Below are 19,327 nucleotides of genomic sequence, written 5' to 3'. Positions count from 1 at the left end.
TGGGTTCGAGGCCAGCCTGGTCTACACAGTGAGTTCCAGGACAGCTGGGGCTACAGGGAGACCCTGTCTCAAAAAGACCAAAATAAAATTTTAAAAAATCGTTTTGAGACAGGGTCTCCCTGTACCCCAGCTGGCCTGGAACTCACTATGTAGACCAGGCTGGCCTTGAACTCACTGAGATCTGCCTGCCTCTTCCCCCTGAGTGCTGGGATTAAAGGCATGTGCCCATTATTTTTATTTTTGTGTGTATGAGTGTATGCCTGCATGTATGCAAGTGCACCTGCATCATGCAGTGCTCATGGAGGTCAAAAGGTGGCAGCGGATCCCCTGAAACTGGAGTTACAGGTGGTTGTTAGCCACTACGTGGGTGCTGTGAATAGAACTTGAGTCCTCTGCAAAAGCAGCCGGTGCTCTTTAACTGCTGAGCCATCTCTTCAGTCCCCCAACCTTTTTAATTTTGATTTTTAGACTGTCTCTAAGTTGCCCAGGCTGGCATTTAACTCATTCTTTTGCCCAGGCCACCTTGAATTTGTGATTTTCCTGCCTCTACCTCTCTAGCTGGGATTATAGGCCTCTGCCACCAGACAACACAAATATAAGGTCTTTCCCTTCTTGCAGATGCCTCTTCACCTCCATCTCACGCCAACTGGTCTGTCTTTCTGTCTTTAGGATACACGGGAGTATGAAGTTTCCATCTGAACTCCAAGTCAAATTCTACAGGACCCAGGACCTCCCCTTATCTCCTCATTCTGAGCAGTGAGAAGCATAGGGCCTGGTCTCTGGCTCCTGGCTCCCCTTTCCCCTGCTGTGTAAATAGTCTCCCTATCCCATGAGGGGGCTCTGATGGCTCTGGAGACCCCAGAATAAATAAACCAGCATCCTGCCACCCAAAGCTGCCTCTTCTTAGTTGCCAAACAAGGGGCCTACCCCCCTGCCCTACTGACTTCTGGACCCAGGGAGGGGCACTTAGCCCCTTAAAACTCGGGGCCCCTCCAGCCCAGGGCTCTACTCTCAAGGACTGCCCCCAACAGCTCTACTCTCCCCTTGGCCATGAAGGCACCCCACCCTCAGATACCTGACTGCTGCTGGGCCTTGGAGGGTGAAGAGGAGGAGGAGGGATGAGGGGGAGCTGGGCCAAGGCCCTGCCCCCTTCCTGCATCTCCCCAACCCACAATCTCTCCACCTTTATTTGCTTCTGGATTTTTTTGTTTTTGAGCAATAAACAGAAAATCACCACTTGTAACTGAGCTGGTGAGTGTGGGAAAGTGGGTCACAGGTTGGAGTGTGTTGGAGGGGGTGATGGGGAACACTCTGGAGAGTGGTCTTGGAAAAAAGGAGTTCATGGGGTTGGGGGGATGGAAACTCAAAACTGGGCAGTGTCTCAGGTGCTGGCCTGGAGTACAAAGGGCTAGCTTGAGGCCCGCCCTGTCCCTGTAGAGAACTAGTTGGGACCACCTGCCTCTTCACAGGGCCTTTGCCTTTGCCCGGGGGGGGGGAGAAAGCCACCTTCCTGTTTGCCTCATTAGCAGCTTTCCCCATTTGAGAATGTATCCATGTGTATACCAGATTGTTCTTACTACTGCTGATCTCTTTTGGCTTATTTATTGGCTCTATTTTGTTTTAACTTGTTTGTTAATTTATTTCGAGACAGGGTCTTGCTATGTAGCCCAGGCTGGTCTTAAATTTGAAGTCTGCCTCAGCCTCTCAAGTGCTGAGATTACAATTGTGTGCCACCATGCCTAACTTCTGGACATGTCACCAAGCTTGGGTGCCCTTCTTTTCCATAATGTTACATCTATGTTATAAACAATTTGCGTCCTCTTTGTGGTGCTGAGGATTAACCCCAGGGAGTCACATATAAGCAGGCATTCTACACCCTCAGCTCAATTTATAACCTATTTGTCTAGTTTTTCCTTCAAATGAACTGAATTTTACTAACTTAAAACTGTGTATTTAGGCCAGGCGTGGTGGTACACACCTTTAATCCCAGCACTCAGGAAGCAAAGGCTGGCAGATCTCTGTAAGTTCAAGGCCAGCCTGGTCTACATAGTGAGTTTCAGGCCAGTTGGGACTACAAGGAGACCCTGTCTCAAAAAGCCCAAAAAAAATTCTTGAACATTTTGAGGATGTTTGAGACAATGCTGAAATACTCAAAAGGGACTGAACTTTAGGAGACTACTGGACAAACTGGCCTTGATAATAGCTTAAGTAAACTTGAGCCAGTCTCTGTATTTAACTTTTGTTTGAGATAGGGGTCTATGTAGTCCAGGCTTGCCTAGATCCTCTAAGTGGATACCATCATGCTCAGAAGCACTTTGTATATGTTATGGTTTGTTTTTCTCTTTCTTTTGTTTTTGAGACAGGATAGTGCTACTGTAGCCTATGCTGGCTTGGTACTACAAACTGGAGTCAATCTTCCTGCCTCAGCCCACCGAGTGCTAGAATTATAGCATGTGCCACCACGCCAAGCTTACGTTGTTTTTAACCCTCCTAAGCACCCTGTCAAACTGGAACAATTTATTCCCATACTTTTCAGTTAAAGAAAATGAGGTTTAGAGGTGTGAATGGACTTCCTTAGAGGGCCAAAGAAGTGGCAAAACTGGGAATGAAACACAAATTCCACAAAGCATTCTGTACTGCCTTCTGCCTAGTAATGGCTGTGACAGAGGGAGAAGCAGTGGTTCAGGGTCCTCAACACCCAGGTAATGGAGGAGGCTCTCTTGAGGAGTAAGAGTGGACCTCCTGGATGCCACACCTAGCCAGAATGTGCTAGAGTTTGGCTGGGAGAATGGATTTGGATCCATAAACTCACCTTTGCCAACTGGATTCCAGTAACATGCCCACATGTACTCAATCCACCTCTGGGAAGAAAGGATACCCCCAACTCCAGAAGCCACACCAGAGTACTACCCAAGTTTGAGTGAGGGGAGGATCCCTGGCTCTTTATTAAAACCTTTTCTCCCAGTGGTGTGCTTGCCCATGGAGGGTGGAGAGTCCTGCAATGGTTCCAGAAGACTTTGTTGGCTTCAGAGGTGGCATTACTTATGACCAGGAGCTCCCCGCCAAAGATGAAGTGTTTAACTAGTTGCAAAAGAAGGGCTTTGAGGCTTTCTCTGAGGGACAAAGAGGGAGAGGGCAAGAGGTCAAGAGCTGCACCAAAGAGGGTTGCTCATCCTCCATTTGTCAGGTTGTTGGGAAGTGTTCCCTGGAAGAAAGTAAGTGCTTTTGAATATTTATAGCTGAGGCTCTTGACATGCTATCCTTCTACCCTTTACCCAGCCATACAAGCCACATACTGCCCTTCCATGTATCCACCACTCCTCACTGATCCGTTAATCCATTTCTCCATGTACGTACCATCATATCCTCCATCTATCCATTCACAGAGCTTTCCATCATTCCTTACCCATCCTTCAACTCCATCCATCTGCTCATCCATCCATCACTCATCCACCTGCTCCCCCACACTCATCTCTCCCATCGAATCACTCATCCCCATTTAAGCTTCTTGAAAGCAGGAACTTTATTTTGTTCACTCACTGCTGTACTCCAGGATGGTGTTGGCACACAGTAAGTGCTTAGCATAGGTTCAGTCAATGCATTCGCCCATCCACCCATTTACCTGCTTACCTGCTACTCTTCCAACCTTGCCTTGATATGTAAAGTGGAGAGCAATTCAGAAAGATACCCAGTGCCAGTCTCTGACCTCCACATATATGCACAAGTGCAGTGTAGTTACACAAATGGGTCATCCACACACGAGAGCATGCATATACATATGCATGTACACCACTCATCTATCTTCCATCTAACTTTTTGTCTATTTTTAAATTTTTTTCACATTTCTTTGTCTATATTAGTGTGTATGTACAAGAGAGGGAGAGAGAGAGGGGGGGGAAAGGGGAGGGGAAAGAGGTGTGAGGTGTGTGCATGTGCTGGTCAGAGGACAACTTTTGGGAATCTGTTCTCTTTTTTCTACCTTTACATGGGTTCTGGGGATTGAACTCAGGACATCAAGCTTGCATAGCAAGAACCTTGACCTTGCTGAGCTGTCGCACCAGGCTTTTTTTTTTTTTTTTGGGCAGACTCTCAAGTAGCTCAGGTTGGCCTCCAATGCACTATATAACCAAGGCTGGTCGTGAACTCCAGATCCTCCTGCCTTCACTTCTCAAGTGCTTTCATTACAGGTGTGTGCCACCATACACACCTTGTTTTTACTTCCAAAGAGTCTCTGGGCTGAGGAAATAACTCAATCAGGGGATTCCCAGGACATGCTGGCTAGCCAGACAACCAGAATTGGTGAGCTCTGAGTTCAAGTGAGATACCATGCCTTGATATGTAAAATGGAGAGCAATTCAGAAAGACACCCAGTGCCAATCTCTGGCCTCCACATATACACGCACATGTGCACTGTACTTACACACATGGGTGCATCCACACACAACAGCATGCATATACACATGCATGTACACCACATACAAATTTAGGTGGGGGTAGTGTGGCATGCCTAGGGCCCAGGCCTGGGTTCTGTCCCCTAGCACTGTCCATACAAAAAAAAAATTAGCCTGGGCATGATGGTACATATATGTCTCAATCCCAGCACTCAGGAGGCTGAGGCAGGAGGATCATAAATTGAAAGGCAGCCTGTGAGATTTTCTCTTTCTCTCTCTTCCTCCCTCCCTTTTGTATGTGTAGATGTGTGTAAGGGGAGTTTGCATGGAGATGCATGTGTGCAAATAAGAGATCAGCTTCAAGTGTCATTCCTCAGGAACCTTCCACTTTTTAAAAATATTTTTATTATTTTTAATTTATGTGTAAGTGCACTTGTGTCACGCAATTCCAGTGGAGGTCAGAAGACATTGGATTCCCAGGAACTGGAGTTACAGGTAGTTGTTAGCCATCATGTGGGTACTGGGAATCGAACCCAGGTCCTCTGCAAGAGTAGTCAATGCTCTTAACCACTGAGCCATCTCTCCAGCCCCCCCCACTTTGTTTTTTGAGATAGGCAGCACAGCAAGCACTCCATCCACTGAGCCATCTCTCCAGCTCCCTCAGCTAACATTTTTTGATTAGTTATTTTCACCTATAATTCCAGGGGCAATTCAAAGATCTACAGACTTCCAATATCTTTCTTAAAAGTAAGGAAAGAAGCCAGGTGTGGTGGCGTACGCCTTTAATCCCAGCACTCTGGAGGCAGAGGCAGGCGGATCTCTGTGAGTTCAAGGCCAGCCTAGTCTACATAGTGAGTTCCAGGACAGCTGGGGCTATAGGGAGACCCTGTCTCAAAAAGACAAAAAACAAAACAACAACAACAAAAAAGTAAGGAAAGGACAGCATAGTGGCACATGCTTTTAATCTTAGCACTTGGGAGGCAGAGGCAGGGGGATCTCTGTTAGTTCAAGGTTTCAAAATCAGCCTGGTCTACATAGTGAGTTCCAGGCCAGTTGAGGCTACATAGTGAAACCCTGTCTCAAAAACAAAGAAGGCAATAACAGCAGCAGCAACAACAAAAATTCAAGGTAGGAATATGGAGACTTTACTTCTAGGTATTGAGATCACACTTCTAAAGCTTGTTCAAGCTGCCCTCTAAATGATCACATTTTTCCAGAAATGGTGGGATTATGATGCAACTGGACCCATGTGTTTGCTCCTAGCAGAGGGCTGCAGGCCACAGGCATGTGAACCAAGAAACAGAATCCTCCTTCAGTTTTATTTCCCCAAAGGAAAAATGAGATGTCTCAATAAAACTTCAAATGCTGACTACTACTATCACACCTCCCCAAGTCCCAAATTAATTAACTAATTTATTATCTTTAGAGAATTCTATTTCTCATAGTTTGGCAAAGTAAGCTGAACCCTGAACTCGTTCCTTTCTTCTCCTTCCCTTGGCTTGCCTACTGTCACGTGTGGTTACAGGTCTGATTTATCACAAGTCCACCCCAGTCCCGAAATTGGCTTGAGATGACTTCCTGAATGTGGTCTCATCTTGTCAGCTCCAGAGCCAAGTGAGGGATCCAATATGAGAGATGACTCTGTGCAGGTTCCTCACAATTCTTCCAGGCCTATTATTCTTAACCTTTGATGATTCCTCCTCCTGTTTCATTTTATTAAATTCTACTAAGAAAGACATGAAAAAAATCTAAAAGAAAAGTTGGCCGAGTCTACCTGGTGCTTTATTCACAGGTCGTATCTGGGAGGTAAGCCCACATTATCTGTTTTTCAAAATCTGACTAGCTTTCCCAAAATATCTTTCTCTTGAAAAGGCTACATGCTTTTGAGGCAATTTTATCATTAATAATTCTTATTCAGTGAGACACTAACTTAGAACAGCCCCAGAAAAACTGCTCAGTTAGTCATTTATTGAATAGGATGACAATTTAACAACTTAAAGATACTAGAACCAATATTAGCATGTGCTACAGCTAGGCATTGTTACACTGGTCTCTGCACTTTGAGCATTTCAAATATTTCAATTTTTTAAATAACAACAGATACTACAGAGGAGTAATTTTCTATTACCCAAAAATCCAGATCCATAGAAGGAAGTGTTCACAATGATTCTGTGTCATTTTAATAACAGCAAAACTTTGCAAACTATTCCATAAATCCATCAAAAGGAAGATAGCTAAACAAAATGCAATCTATTCATATAATAGAACCTGGTCTGTAGTTAAGATAAATGAGCCAGCTGTGTATGCAGCGGAACAGGTGCTACTGCTGAAGAGGACAGGAGCAAGTTTCACAACAGTACTGCAGCGATACTGCAGCACTATACCTAGACCAAGCGCATCCTCCTCCCCCCTCCCCCTCTCTCCCTCCCTCACACATAGCCCACACTGGCTTCAAACTTGCACTCTTCTGCTTCAGCCTCCTGAGTGCTGGAAGCATACACCGCTATGCCGGGATAGGACGTTTCTCTTGGTTAGTTCTCTACCTTGCCTGCCACTCCAGCAGTTAAACTGCTTTGGGGCCTGCCCTCTCCCAGTCCTGGAGCACACTCACTTTACTAAGACACATCTATCTGCCTTTGATCACCCAATCACTACTGCTTGGAATATTTGTATCAGCATCTTCTTCAGGAAGTTCAATGATTCCTTTCTTTCAATAGCCCAACTGAGGCTGGGATAAAAAGTCCTATTGCTCCCTCTTATGTAGACATGAATCAATATTATATTGTAATGGGCTATTAACTTACCTGGTCCTTATTCTAAATTGAATTCTGCTGGTCGTGATCATGCACACCTTTAATTCCAGCACTCGGGAGGCAGAGGCAGGAGGATCGCTGTGATTTCAAGGCCAGCCTGGTCTACATAGCAAGTTCTAGGCCAGCCAGAACCACATAGTGAGACTCTCTCAAATAATAATAACTGAATTCTTCAAGGGCTGAGTCTATATTAAGCACATCTGTGTCCCAAACTCCTAACACAGACAATAGCATATAGTACAAACTGGAAATGTCTGGTTGAAAGTAAATGACTTTATGTACCTTTTCTTGAAGGGATGGCAGAAGGTGTGCCTTGGTGTGGCTGCGGTATCTGTCAGAGCTGGAGATGGCAGGGGAAAAAAAAGGCAGAGGCTGAGAATACTTAACTCCAGGACCAGGAAGAACAAAATAGAACTGCATGGTTCAAAAATCCCCCTACCCTGTTGGCATGCTGTCAAACCCTTGTTCTTTCCCCTCCAGGCTCCTTATCCTTCTCCCAGGACAAAGCCTCACTCACCGGGTGTCTGTGCCTCAGGTCTTGGTGAAGAACACTGGAAGCAGAGGCCCCAGTTAGAGAAATGACTGTCCCCATGGCAAGAAAGAGATGTGGCTAGAGCAGACAGGGGCCAGCACTGATGAGTGGGGACTAGTTTGGAGGGTAGGGGCACTGTGCCTAGGTTGGCAGAGGAAGAGGGTAGATTTCTGGGGGCGGTCATTTGTGACTGGAAGGGGGTTAGGGACTGGTGACTGGTCTCTAGATACAGTCGGGGAGGGGTTCACAGTGTCTGGATATCTGAGTCCCTTGGTCTTTCATCTGTTTTTCCTTGGTGGGAGCAGGGCTTGTGTGGGAATGAGCGATAAACAGGGCCTCATTTGTAAGTTCTGTGCTGATCCGGGTTAGGAATTCCTCAGAACAGGATATTGAGACCTTATGGAAAGGAAAAATCAGAAAAACTAGCCTGGAAACTCCCAAGCATCTACACCGCCCAGTTTTGGAGTCACTGGTTGCAGGCTCTGTGGGCTGTTGAATCTGGTATAGGAAAGTGGAGGAGTGAGATTTGGCTGGAAGAGAGAGCAGTCCACGGGGCCTCAGGGTTAAAGAGCAAGGCTGCTGGGCATGGTGGCGCACGCCTTTAATTCCATCTCTGTGACTTCAAGGCCAGCCTGGTCTACATAGTGAGTTCCAGGACAGCTGGAGCTACAGGGAGACCCTGTCTCAAAAAGACAAAAAAAGAGCCAGGCTGTCTCAATTTGTAGTTCACACCCAGATGGGCACCCCTGCCTAGGAGACATTCCATTCACACTGGCATCTCGGTCACCCTCCAGTGCTCACCGGCCCTCTTCCACTCAAGGAAGCTGCAGCTTGGGATGGCCAGCCGCCCTTTTTTTCCTCATTCCTGTCAGGTGTGGATGCCATACCTCCTCTGGAAGTCAAAGTTCGTGTTAGACTGAGAAGCCAAGCAGCCCCCTTCCCTTAGACCCCCATTTCAGGCCATTCCCCAAGCCCAGATGCAGTCCATGCCTTTGGATAAAACACCCCACTGCTTCAGCTCTCTCCCTGAAGAGGGCTGCTAGTTTTTCAACAATTTGGGGGAGGGGCTCTCGTGATAACTGTTAGGGTTCCAAACAGCAGCAGTTTTCCCCCTCCCCAACAGGGACCTCACCTTGACCTTTGGAGTCAAGGGAAACAAACTCTGCTGAGAAGCAGCCTGCCTCTCCTCTGATCTCCAAAGATAGGATAAGCAGATTCTACCTGTTAACCAGAGATTTTAGAAGCTGTTTATCACAACAAGCTTTTCTCTTATCTTAAGAGAGAAAAAGTAAACACTTCCAGACCCTAATCCCACCTGGCAGACTGAAGGGAGCTTCCCACTGCTTGATTTATCCCCAATACTCCCCGTCTTCTGCACCCTGAGCCCCCATATATAAAGTCCCAGCTCACAACCCGTGGGCCGACATCTTTCTTTTCCCTGACATCCCATCCCATCCTCCCCTCCCCTCCCCTTCCCATCTTTCCCTTCCCTGAGGGAAAGGTGCCCCATGCAAAATAAATCTGTATCCCAGGGCTGAGAATTCCATCTGTGCCTCGGTGCCTCCTCCATCCGCTCGTGCTCTCCACCACCCGCTCGCTCTCTCCAACATTCCCATCTATCAATAACGTCTTCCCCAATTGCCCCCAGAGCTCTTCTTTCTTCTTCCCTGCCAAAGCCCTTCCTAAGCCAAGGCAGCCAGCCAACTTGTTGCTCTGGACCTGGGTGACAGATTGAAATCTTGGGTTACTCGGCAGGAGGGGAGACGAAGAGGTCTAAAGGGGACTCTATCATGGGCCTCAGGGGATGGGAAGTCGGGAGTTGGGGAGAAAGGTTGGAAGAGGGGAGAGTCAGGCAGGCGCTGCTCTGGGTTGCTAAAAAGACCTAAATGTTTCCGGAGGTTCTACACCCTGTTGCTAGGAGACTAGAGGTTCTAGAATTAAAGAGGAGAGTGATTGCTGGCGTGCCTCCTTTGCTCCTCCATCCTCCTAGGAGGCGGTGACCCCAGGCTTCCGAGATGGAGACCTTTGGGAGATGATGTAGAGGGGGAACCTGGGCTCTAATCCTCCCACCCCCAGGGTGGCGCTAGAAGCGAGCAGCAGCCACCCGAACCTCTCTAGCCGCCTCTTCCCCCGCGGAGCAGGGAGAGCTCTAGAAGCCGGAGCCTCAGCCCGGGAAGAAGATGTGGGCTGTACTAAGTTACCTTGGCTCTCGGGGAGGCGCAGGCTCAGCAGGGCGGACTCTTACTGCCTCATCTTTGTCTCCGGGAGTTTACACCCTCAGTCAGAAGTAAAGTACAGATTTTCTTTTAGGGCTCCTCTTCTGCGCCCCCTTTTCAGGTCGTCCTTCTGCTGCTCGCTCCCTCTCCTCCCTAAGTGCGTTGGTACAAGCCGATGCAAAGGGGCGGAGGCAGGAAAAGGAAGCGGGCAGGTCTTAAGGGGGCTGCAGCCAGGGTTTATTTTATTTATTTATTTATGTTTAAAAGCCGTCTTCGCCTTCCTCCAGTTGTTTTTACCGCACGGGCAGAAGACTAGGCCCCGGGAAGCCGCCCTCCGCTGGAGCAGCAGGGGTCTCCGCTGCAGGCCGCAGCACCTGCCCACCCGCAGGCCAGGTGTGCGCCCGCGCCAAGCTGTAGCATCGGGGGCGGGCGGGCGGAGCTGGGCCCTGAGCTCAGGCCGAGCGGCCGATGCCCCAGGCTGAAGGGTGAGGCGAAGAGGTGGGACTGGGTCCCTGCAGGGCCGGGGCGACTGGGGGGGCGTCGCCGCGATGCCGGAGGAAAATATCTTCCTGTTCGTGCCTAACCTCATCGGTGAGTGCTGCCTGCAGCCCCGGGACTAACCAGGGGGCGAGGGACTTGGGTAGGCCCTCCCATCACGCTTCCTGTCTCTCCTGTCCCTTCCCAAGGTTATGCCCGGATTGTCTTCGCCATCATTTCCTTCTACTTCATGCCCCACTGCCCCTTCACGGCCTCCTTTTTCTATCTGCTCAGCGGGCTTCTGGACGCTTTCGATGGACACGCTGCCCGAGCCCTTAATCAAGGTGACGACACCTCCCTACCATCTCTCTGGAGGCCCAGCATGCTCTTGGCCTCTCCCTGCTTTCTCGGAACCTGAATCGGAGGGCTCTTTCATCCCTTGCTATAAGAAAACAAAACCGAATAGCCTGGGATTGTAGCACGGGGTTTTAAGCTTGCTCTTGCAAGGGATTCACTGCATGTGAATCCCAGGGTCTGGAAGAGCAGGACTGGACACTGCAGTGGGAAGGCTAGCCAACCCCCTGGATAAAATTCCACTCAAGTCGGGCGTGGTGCGGCAAACCCACAATCCCAGCGTGAAAGGCTGAGGCAGAAAGATTGCTCCAGGTCAGAGGACAGCTTAGGTTGCGTATCAAATACCGGGTGAGCCAGGGCTGCACAGCAAGACTCGGAAAATAAGAGTAAATAATAAAATTCCATTCAACAAGTGTTTACTGTGTGCTGGGCACAGACAACAGCGACTCAAGAATACAATTGGAGCTGGATGGAGGAAGCCGTGGTGTCTAGAGAGCTAATTCATTAATGAGTTCCCAGACGCTCCTCTAGAACTTCTAAGAAGTCAGGGCTGCTTGCCCTTGGTTCTGGGGTATAGGAGTTGAAGATGGAGCTTTCCTATCCTCAGCATCATCCTGCCACGCCTGGTTCTGCTCATTCCTTGTCATGGTAACCCTTGTCCAGTGGCCTCACACTCCACTGATGGCAGCTTGTTTTCCTCCTCAGGCAGGGGTGGTAGACATTTTCAACCTTTTTCAGATTCCGCCTCAGAGTAATAGACCCAATATGGGCACTTGTCATTGAACGACTGCACTCAACAGTCCCTTTCCACCTAATTTTTCAGGAACCCGGTTTGGGGCCATGCTGGACATGCTGACGGATCGCTGCGCTACCATGTGTCTCTTGGTCAACCTGGCTCTGCTATACCCTCGAGCCACCCTTCTCTTCCAGCTCAGCATGAGCTTGGATGTGGCCAGTCACTGGCTGCACCTGCACAGGTCTGCTTCAGTGCTGGGGTGCTGCTCAACTGAGGATGTTGCAACGAGGGGGAGGGCTGGCTCCAGGCTGTTGGGAGGTGTCTTTTTTTTTTTTTTTTTTTGGTCTCACTTTGTAGATCAAGGCTGGCTTGGAACTTCCTCTGTTCAGACAGGTCTCAAATTCATGCTTCCTGTCTTAGCATACTCCTAGCAGAGGTCTCTTTTAACTTTACTTTCTTAAGGACCCCAAGTCAGCCCTGTGTCTCTGAATGTGCTTGTCACATTTACAGGTGAATTAAACAGTTTCTAGCACAGGTCTGGCTGAATATGTTAGGATTCCAAATGAGGGAAGAAGCCCTGTGGGCTTTGGGGTAGGGCATTTGAATTCTCCCCCTGCCCCACCTATGGCTTTGAGCAAGATATACACTTCTGTTTCACACCAGTCTCCCTGTACAGTAGGGGCAATGCAGTACCCACCACTGATACCCAGTAACCCCTTAGGGTTGATGAGAGGATTAGATGGATGTTGTGACAACGAAAGCTCATTAATTTCCATGATTTTCTCCCCAAGTTCTGTGGTTCGAGGCAGTGAGAGTCATAAGATGATTGACCTGTCTGGGAATCCCGTGCTTCAGATCTACTACACCTCTAGGGTGAGCACTTCCTGCCCTTCCCCTCCTTGCTCAGCAGATGGGAAATCCTAGGCTGAACCTTAGTCAGGACAGAAAGTGGTCACAGCCATCTGGACAGGAGGGGTCCTTGGGCCTGAAGCATGATGGAGAAGCGGTGGGAAGGCCTGTGTGCATCCTCCCAGCAGTAGTGGGAATAAGGCTCCCTGGGTAATGGGAGGAACTTTGGCTGGAGAGTGAGAGAAGCTAAGAAGTATGCAGTGTGTGGATTTTAACTTGTGGCGTGGCAGCTGAGGAACACCACCCTGCTAGCGGCAGAGGTCCTTGTGAGCTATGGGCGGTACACAGCCCTGCCCCTGAGGCAGCCTTTGTGTTGTATGCAGCCTGCTCTGTTCACCCTCTGTGCTGGGAATGAGCTCTTCTACTGCCTCCTGTACCTGTTCAATTTCTCCGAGGGACCACTAGGTAGGAAAAGAAAGGGTGTGTGGGGAGAGGGGTTCCATCCTGCCCTTCCCCGGGGAAAGGTCTCAGACATCGCACCCCTAATAGAGGTAATAGACCTGTTCCCATTCTTTCTGCCTCCCCATAGTTGGCTCTGTGGGGCTTTTCCGAATGGGCCTCTGGATCACAGCCCCGATTGCCTTGCTCAAGTCTATCATCAGTGTCATCCACCTCGTCACAGCTGCACGCAACATGGCTGCCCTGGATGCAGCAGATCGTGCCAAGAAGAAGTGATCCTCTCCAGACCCCAGCTGCCAGCTGCCACCTGCCCTGGGTGTCTCATTGTGCTACATGGCTCCTCTCCTCCTAGGAGGCCCCAGTATCTTATCTTTTTCATGTGTTCTCCAACCTTGTTAGGATGGGGGTCTGCCTCTGTCAGTATTGTCTCATCTCTCTAATCCTGAGGACCAGACCTACATCTTAGACCTCAAGGACCTGGCACTGCAAAGCAGGAAAGGGTGCTCAGAGGCCCCACCTATCTAGCTGGTGCTCCAGGAGGCCTGTCTGAGAACTGAGCGTTGCCACACATCCTGCTGGCTCAGCCCTGGCCTGAGATTTTAGGGACACATGAGGGAGGGTAATGTGTAGGTGCCAGTGTTCCCAAAGGCCAGGGGAGTCAGACCCCTACCCTTGACCAGAGGAAGCCTGGGCAACAGACCTGGGAGGGAAGGGGCCAGCTAGATCCTTCCCTATGGAAGTCTCCTCTATCCTGTCACCTCTAGCTCTGGAAGCTTCTACAATAAAGGAGGGCGCTTCACTCTTCTTGGACTCTGTTTACTTTGAGACATTCTTAGATGCAGGCCTAGGGTTAAAGAGAGCTGGAAAAAAAGCAAGGTCCACTTGGATACTTTTTCTGCGGTAGCTGGCTGGCTCCCCAGTCATTCCACAGCCACTAGAGAGAGGCCATGTCTTCTCTTCGAGTCATGAGCATCCTCCGCCACCTGCTTTATGCCCCTGGCTGGCCACTTTCATTTTTACCCTTGATATTTTCTGTCCCCACTAGAATGTAAATTCCATGAGAGCAGACATTTCTCCTTCCTGTCTCTTTGCCTAGAGTGAAAACAAGCCTGGCATATGGTAACTGCGTAATAAATAGTCCTGAAAAGATGAGTTGTCTTGGACCGTGGTCCTTAGACCACCCATAGCATATTTCTTTGCATTCTTTTGTTTTTTGTTTTTTAAAAAGGCAAGATCTTGCTTGCTGGCCTAGAACTTCTGATCTCCTGCTTCAGCCTTCAAATGCTGGTGTACAGGCATACATATACATTAACAAGATAAATTTCTTTAGTGTTTTGAAATGGCCTTATGTAACCCACACTGATCTCAAACTCCTAATCTTTCTGTCTTTGCCTCATGACTGCTGGGATTACAGGTGTACAGCACCATGTCCACCCAGTTTTAATTGGTTTTTTTTGTGTGTGTTTTGAGACATGGTCTCCCTGTAGTCCCAGCTGGCCTGGAACTGCTGTGTAAACCAGGCAGGCCTTGATCTCACAGAGATCTGCCTGCTTCTGCCTCTCAAGTGCTGGGACTAAAGGTGTGCGCCACCATGCCTGGCCAGCGTACTTTCTTCTTAAACTGTATTGAGCTTGCAGTATGCTAGATCCCACTCTGTGTAGGGTTGTTAGCAGACATTACTCCTCCATCCTTAAAATAGCTTGGCTACGTCACTCAACTTATGTCCAGGATTCCTGACAATCATATGTGATTTTTGGGTTTTGGGAGACTGGGTTAACTTACTATGTAGCCCAGACTGGCCTTAAACTCAGTTTGCTTCAGCCTCTTGAATGCTGAGTATGCACCACTACGCCTAGATATTATATATGTTAGATAGGTGGTAGGAACTGAGGAGGGAAGAGTTACTGCTCTTAGATGAGCAAACAGCCTCAAAGGCGGGGTCCAGAGAGTACCTGGGCAATTAAGATATGAAATAGATCTCTATCCATGTGGCTGGAACACTAAGTGGTGGGGTGTAGGGAGCTGCTGAGAGTTGAGGCATAGCCAGCTGGGCAGCCTAAGGAGCCCAGTAGGACAGTAGGCCTTTTTATTTCCCTTTAAAATCTCACTTTGGCCGGGCATGGTGGTACGCGCCTTTAATCCCAGCACTTGGGAGGCAGAGGCAGGTGGATCTCTGTGAGTTCAAGGCCAGCCTGGTCTACATAGTGAGTTCCAGGACAGCTGGGGCTACAGGGAGACCCTGTCTCAAAAAGACCAAAAAAAAAAATCTCACTTTATATATGAGCTGCCACTTCTCTAAGTGCTTTTTCCCTAAATTATCTCACTTCATCTCCCAACCATGCTTCTTTGTGTATGCAATGGCTATCCTGTTTTTTTAAGTAGTGGGTTTTTAAAAAATATGTGTATTGAATTTATTGCCTGTGCGTACCTGTGTTGTGCAATGACTGCAGAGGTCAGAAAAGGGCGTCAGATCCTCTGGAACAGGAGTTACTGATGGTTGTTAGCCACCAGGTAGGTGCTGGAATTCGAACCAGGGTCCCCTGCAAGTGCAGCCAGTGCTCTTAACTGCTAAGAGATGGCTATCCTGTTAATGTATTGATCCTCCAGAGCCTGTCCTCTGTGTTTTGACCACACGAAACAGTTCCATATCAGCAGCAGATTCCTAATGCATGGGACACCCTTTGTTCCTGATGTCAGGTCCTGCTACAGCCAAATGCTGCTAGTAATTCATCCAGCTTCTTTTTGGAGGCACATGTAGGATGGGCCTTGAAGGGCAGTGGCAGACACATTGGTGCTTGAGGAAGATTTATGTGTATAAGTGTTTTGCCTATGAGTGAGAGCACTACATGTGTGTAATGCACATGGAGGCCAGAAGAGGGTGTCAGGTCCCCGGAACTGGAGTTACAGAGAGTTGTTAGCCACCATGTGGATGCTGAGAACTGAAACTGGGTCCTCTGCAAGAGCAGCCAGTGCTCTTAACCACTGAGCTTTCTCTCCCGCCCTCTTGAGGAAGATTTTAACCTACATAAAGTTGAGCACAATTCAGATGGTCCAGCCTCCCCCTGCTTGGTTTACTTCAGTGGAGGTGAGAGATGGGATAAGGTGTTCATCCCAAGGACTCATCTGAAACTAACCGTACCAGCTAAATGGGTCCTCTGAGTACTGAAATAGCCTCAAAGCAGGGAACCCTTTGGTGTCCTGCTTCCCACATCCCTTACTGGCTCTGGGGCTCTGGCTGTAACATCACAGCCTCTTTATACTGTTAAGCTCTGCATGATTTTCACAGAAGAGTGGGGGGAAATTGTGAACACTTTCTACCCAAAATGAATGCTGCACCTGAGGTCCTGCACCTGAGGGCTAACTCAGCATGGAAGCATGTGTGCGGGAGGATGCCCCTTAAGGGTAAGGCCCAAGTTAGTGCAGTAACTTTAGCCTTTGGTTTCCCATCCATCAGCTGGACTGAACTCAGGAGGACTGTAGAGCACAGGACCTTTGACCTGGAGGTGGGGAGTGCGGACTGTCTGGAATTTGGATCTGGAGTCATATTGTATATGTGCAGTTTGGTCAGCCCTCTGTCTTAAGAGATTCTCCAGGGTTTTGACCAATCAGATTGAAAATATTTGGAAAAGAAATCGCATCTCTCCAGGTGTGGTTGGCACATGCCTTTAGTCCTAGCACTTGAGAGGCAGAGGCTGGTGGATCTCTTGAGTTCAAGGCCAGTCTGCTCTATACAGTTCAGGCCAGCTGGGGCTACAGGGAGACCCTCTTTCAAAAAGACAAAAATGTACAGACTTTTCTTCTTGTCATTATTTCCTAAATGATACAGTATAGTATACCATTTCCATAGCAGCTGCATTGTATTAGGCATTTTAGGTAACACAGACATGATCTGAAGTAGGAGGAGGTGTGTGGGGTATATGCAAATACTACACCATTTTTTTTATGAGCACACACAGGTTTTAGGTTCTATGGGGGATTCAGGAACCAATCCCAGACAGATACATAGGGAGATTGTACTAACTTCCTGAAGTTCAGACTGAGTGAATAATTCCCATGCAAGACACTTCAGTGGTTCACTCCACACTGTGGTTGTGCCTTGGAGAGGGCAGGAGATGGGCACCCCAAGTCAACTGTTCCCTTGAGCACTCTCAAGTCATACAGTAATAGGAAGTTTCTAAGGCATGGTGGTGCAGGCCTGTAACCCCAGCACTCAGGAGGCAGAGGCAGGAGGATTGTAGTTTGGGAGGACAGCCTGGACTACTTGAGACCCTGTCCTCCACCCCCTAAATTTATCTTAGTAGAGGCTCCTTAAACTAGTGACTTTGGTATTCAGCCAAAGAAAAGCCATCCAAGCTATGTAGAACTTCAGGGATCATACTGTGGGTAATTTGTGGGTAAATTTGGTAACTGACTTGGGATCTGCCTTGTGTGTAAGCAGGGACTTCACTGTATTTCCTATCACCAAGGTATACCTGTCTCCCTACCTTGCTATCTCTGCTGGGCCCACCTTCAGGGATACAATTGGGAGTTAGATCCAACAATCCCATGGAGCGCATGCAATCATCAGACCAGGCTAGGTTAACAACCCCCACCCCAAGTCTCAGTTGCTTCATACAGCAAACACATTTCTTGTTCCTGCTGTCTGCCTATAATGATTTATATGAGCCTCTCCTCAAAGTATTTTCCGTCTGGGATGCAGGCTGATGGGAAATATTACTGGTCACCCTTTTACATGGAAAAGTATAGAGATTGTCGTTTCCCCTGCATTTCATTGGCTAGAATGAGTCACATGGGCAAACTAATGGGTACCATGCATCCATGTGGAGACATGACGTCATCAGCTGGAAATGAATCAAGAGGTCAGGTGAAGGGCAAGGCTGGAGAAATGAATTTTGAAACCACTGTTACCGTCGAGTGCCATGGGAGCGGCTAAGAACGTAGGTAGGAGAAAAGAGTTTAGTGGGACCTGCCACTGAGGGCTGTGTGAGCGAGTGCTGGTCAAAGAAGCCAAGGGAACAGCCATGAGGCAGAAAAAAACTACAGTATATGGTCATGAGAGTCCAGTGTAGAAAGAGGTCACTCATACTAAATGACAGGCTAGGGCAGACAAAAGCAGATGGAGTTTCATGAACAGCACTGATGAGCCTATTGCAACCATTTCCACAAAGAGGAATCAGATTCTAACTGGGACAGTGAAGTACTAACGACCACAGAGAAACTCTGGAGAAAGCTCTCAGGGAAGGAAAAAGGAGATGTAGGACAGGAAGGCATGCAGGACTCAGTATTTTTGGGTTTTGTGAGGGGCAGTATGCATGGTGCACTTGTGTGTGGCGGTCAGAGGAGGACATCAAATGTCCTGCTCTATTGCACTCTACCTATTCCCTTGAGGCGGGGTCTCTCACTATCTAAGAGTTCAGGTTTTCTGGCGAGGTTGGCTGGCCAGCAAGCCCCAGCAACCCTCCTGTCTCCATTCACAACAGGTTTATAGCAGTACTGCTATGTATGCCTTTTTACATGGGTGCTTGGGATCCAAACTCAGGTCCTTAAGCTCTTAACAGGAAATGTGTTTAACCTGTTTATGTAGCATAGCGTAGAACAAGTTCAAGGATTGATGACAAGGGCCTAAGAGAGGAAGAAGCTGCTAGTGCAGAAGGGACAAGAGATGTGCTAGGAGTCTGCTCTCAGGAAAGGCTGGGTGGGACCTGGGGCCCACGAGGAGAGTCCTTGGTGGGCACAGTAGTGACGACAGAGTCCAGATACCCACAATTTGGTGATCTGCTGCTGGAAAGGAGAGAGCCTTCCTGCCCAATTTGCTTCTATTTTTTCAAAGAGGTGAGAAAAAGTGGGCAGGGGAGGAGGAGGGTAAGAAGAGAGGAGGTGTGAATAGTTCTGAAGGGAGGGGATCTCAAATAAGACAGAGACGCACAGTCAGAGGAAAGAGGTCTCCCTGGTTTGTGGCTGGAATCTAACATGAGCCTGGTCACATGCTGGGGTGTCCCCCAGCAATAAGCAACTGGTCTGGGGTCACACGGAAGGAAGGAGGGAGTTGGTTTAAGGGGGGACATGCAGCTGGTGGCACATGCCAGTGATCTGAGTGCCATGGATGCTGAGGCAGGAGGATTGTGAATTCCAAGATCAGACCCTATCTTTAAAGAAGAAAAAGGGAGGCTGGAGAGATTGCTCAGCAGTTAAGGGCACTGGTTGCTCTTGCAGAGGACCTGGGATCAATTCCCAGTACTCACATGGTGGCTAACCACCATCCATAACTCCATTTCCAGAGGATCTGACACCCTCTTCTGACTTCCATGGGCATCGGGTGCACCTATATACATGCAGGCAATACACTTATATGTATAAAATTAAAAATATAAGGGCCAGAAGTTCCAGGAAGAGCTGAGGAACACATCCATATAGTCCTGAGAGGCTCCAGTTGTGACTGCTTATCTGGCTTCTAGAACTTCTTGCTTGCCGACCTACAGGAACAAACATGTGACTGCTTG

The 19,327-nt window shown here is 48.5% G+C and overlaps 2 protein-coding genes across 7 annotated transcripts in view; both read left to right on the top strand.

The window, feature by feature from the left end:
* The window catches only part of Sez6l2 (seizure related 6 homolog like 2), a 22,129-nt gene extending 20,886 nt beyond the window's left edge, over positions 1 to 1,243 (top strand). For all 3 annotated transcript variants that reach the window (XM_008823876.3, XM_008823877.3, XM_008823875.3), the window contains one exon: positions 670 to 1,243. In XM_008823876.3, coding sequence (XP_008822098.1) covers positions 670 to 699 — 30 coding nt within the window. In that variant the 3' untranslated portion in view covers positions 700 to 1,243. The remainder of the gene's footprint in view (positions 1 to 669) is intronic.
* Positions 1,244 to 9,891: 8,648 nt separating this feature from the next.
* On the top strand, positions 9,892 to 13,976 carry Cdipt (CDP-diacylglycerol--inositol 3-phosphatidyltransferase). Of its 4 annotated transcripts, none has more exons than XM_008823871.3 (7): positions 9,892 to 10,023; positions 10,240 to 10,345; positions 10,639 to 10,773; positions 11,607 to 11,760; positions 12,311 to 12,392; positions 12,752 to 12,833; positions 12,958 to 13,976. In XM_008823871.3, the coding sequence occupies exons 3-7, from the start codon at positions 10,680 to 10,682 to the stop codon at positions 13,101 to 13,103; spliced, it is 558 nt and encodes a 185-aa protein (XP_008822093.1). In that variant the 5' UTR covers positions 9,892 to 10,023; positions 10,240 to 10,345; positions 10,639 to 10,679; the 3' UTR covers positions 13,104 to 13,976. The 4 variants fall into 4 exon arrangements, with proteins under 4 accessions (XP_008822093.1, XP_008822092.1, XP_029414926.1 ...); XM_008823870.3 differs by having other exon boundaries at positions 10,240 to 10,543; XM_029559066.1 differs by lacking the exons at positions 9,892 to 10,023; positions 12,752 to 12,833 and having other exon boundaries at positions 10,096 to 10,543.
* Positions 13,977 to 19,327: the final 5,351 nt, after the last annotated feature.

Source organism: Nannospalax galili, unplaced genomic scaffold (genome assembly GCF_000622305.1).
Source record: "Nannospalax galili isolate Female #2095 unplaced genomic scaffold, S.galili_v1.0 scaffold788, whole genome shotgun sequence".
Taxonomy (NCBI): Eukaryota; Metazoa; Chordata; class Mammalia; order Rodentia; family Spalacidae; genus Nannospalax; species Nannospalax galili.
Note: the sequence above shows the minus strand (reverse complement) of the source record. Positions and strands in the feature narration are given on the sequence as shown.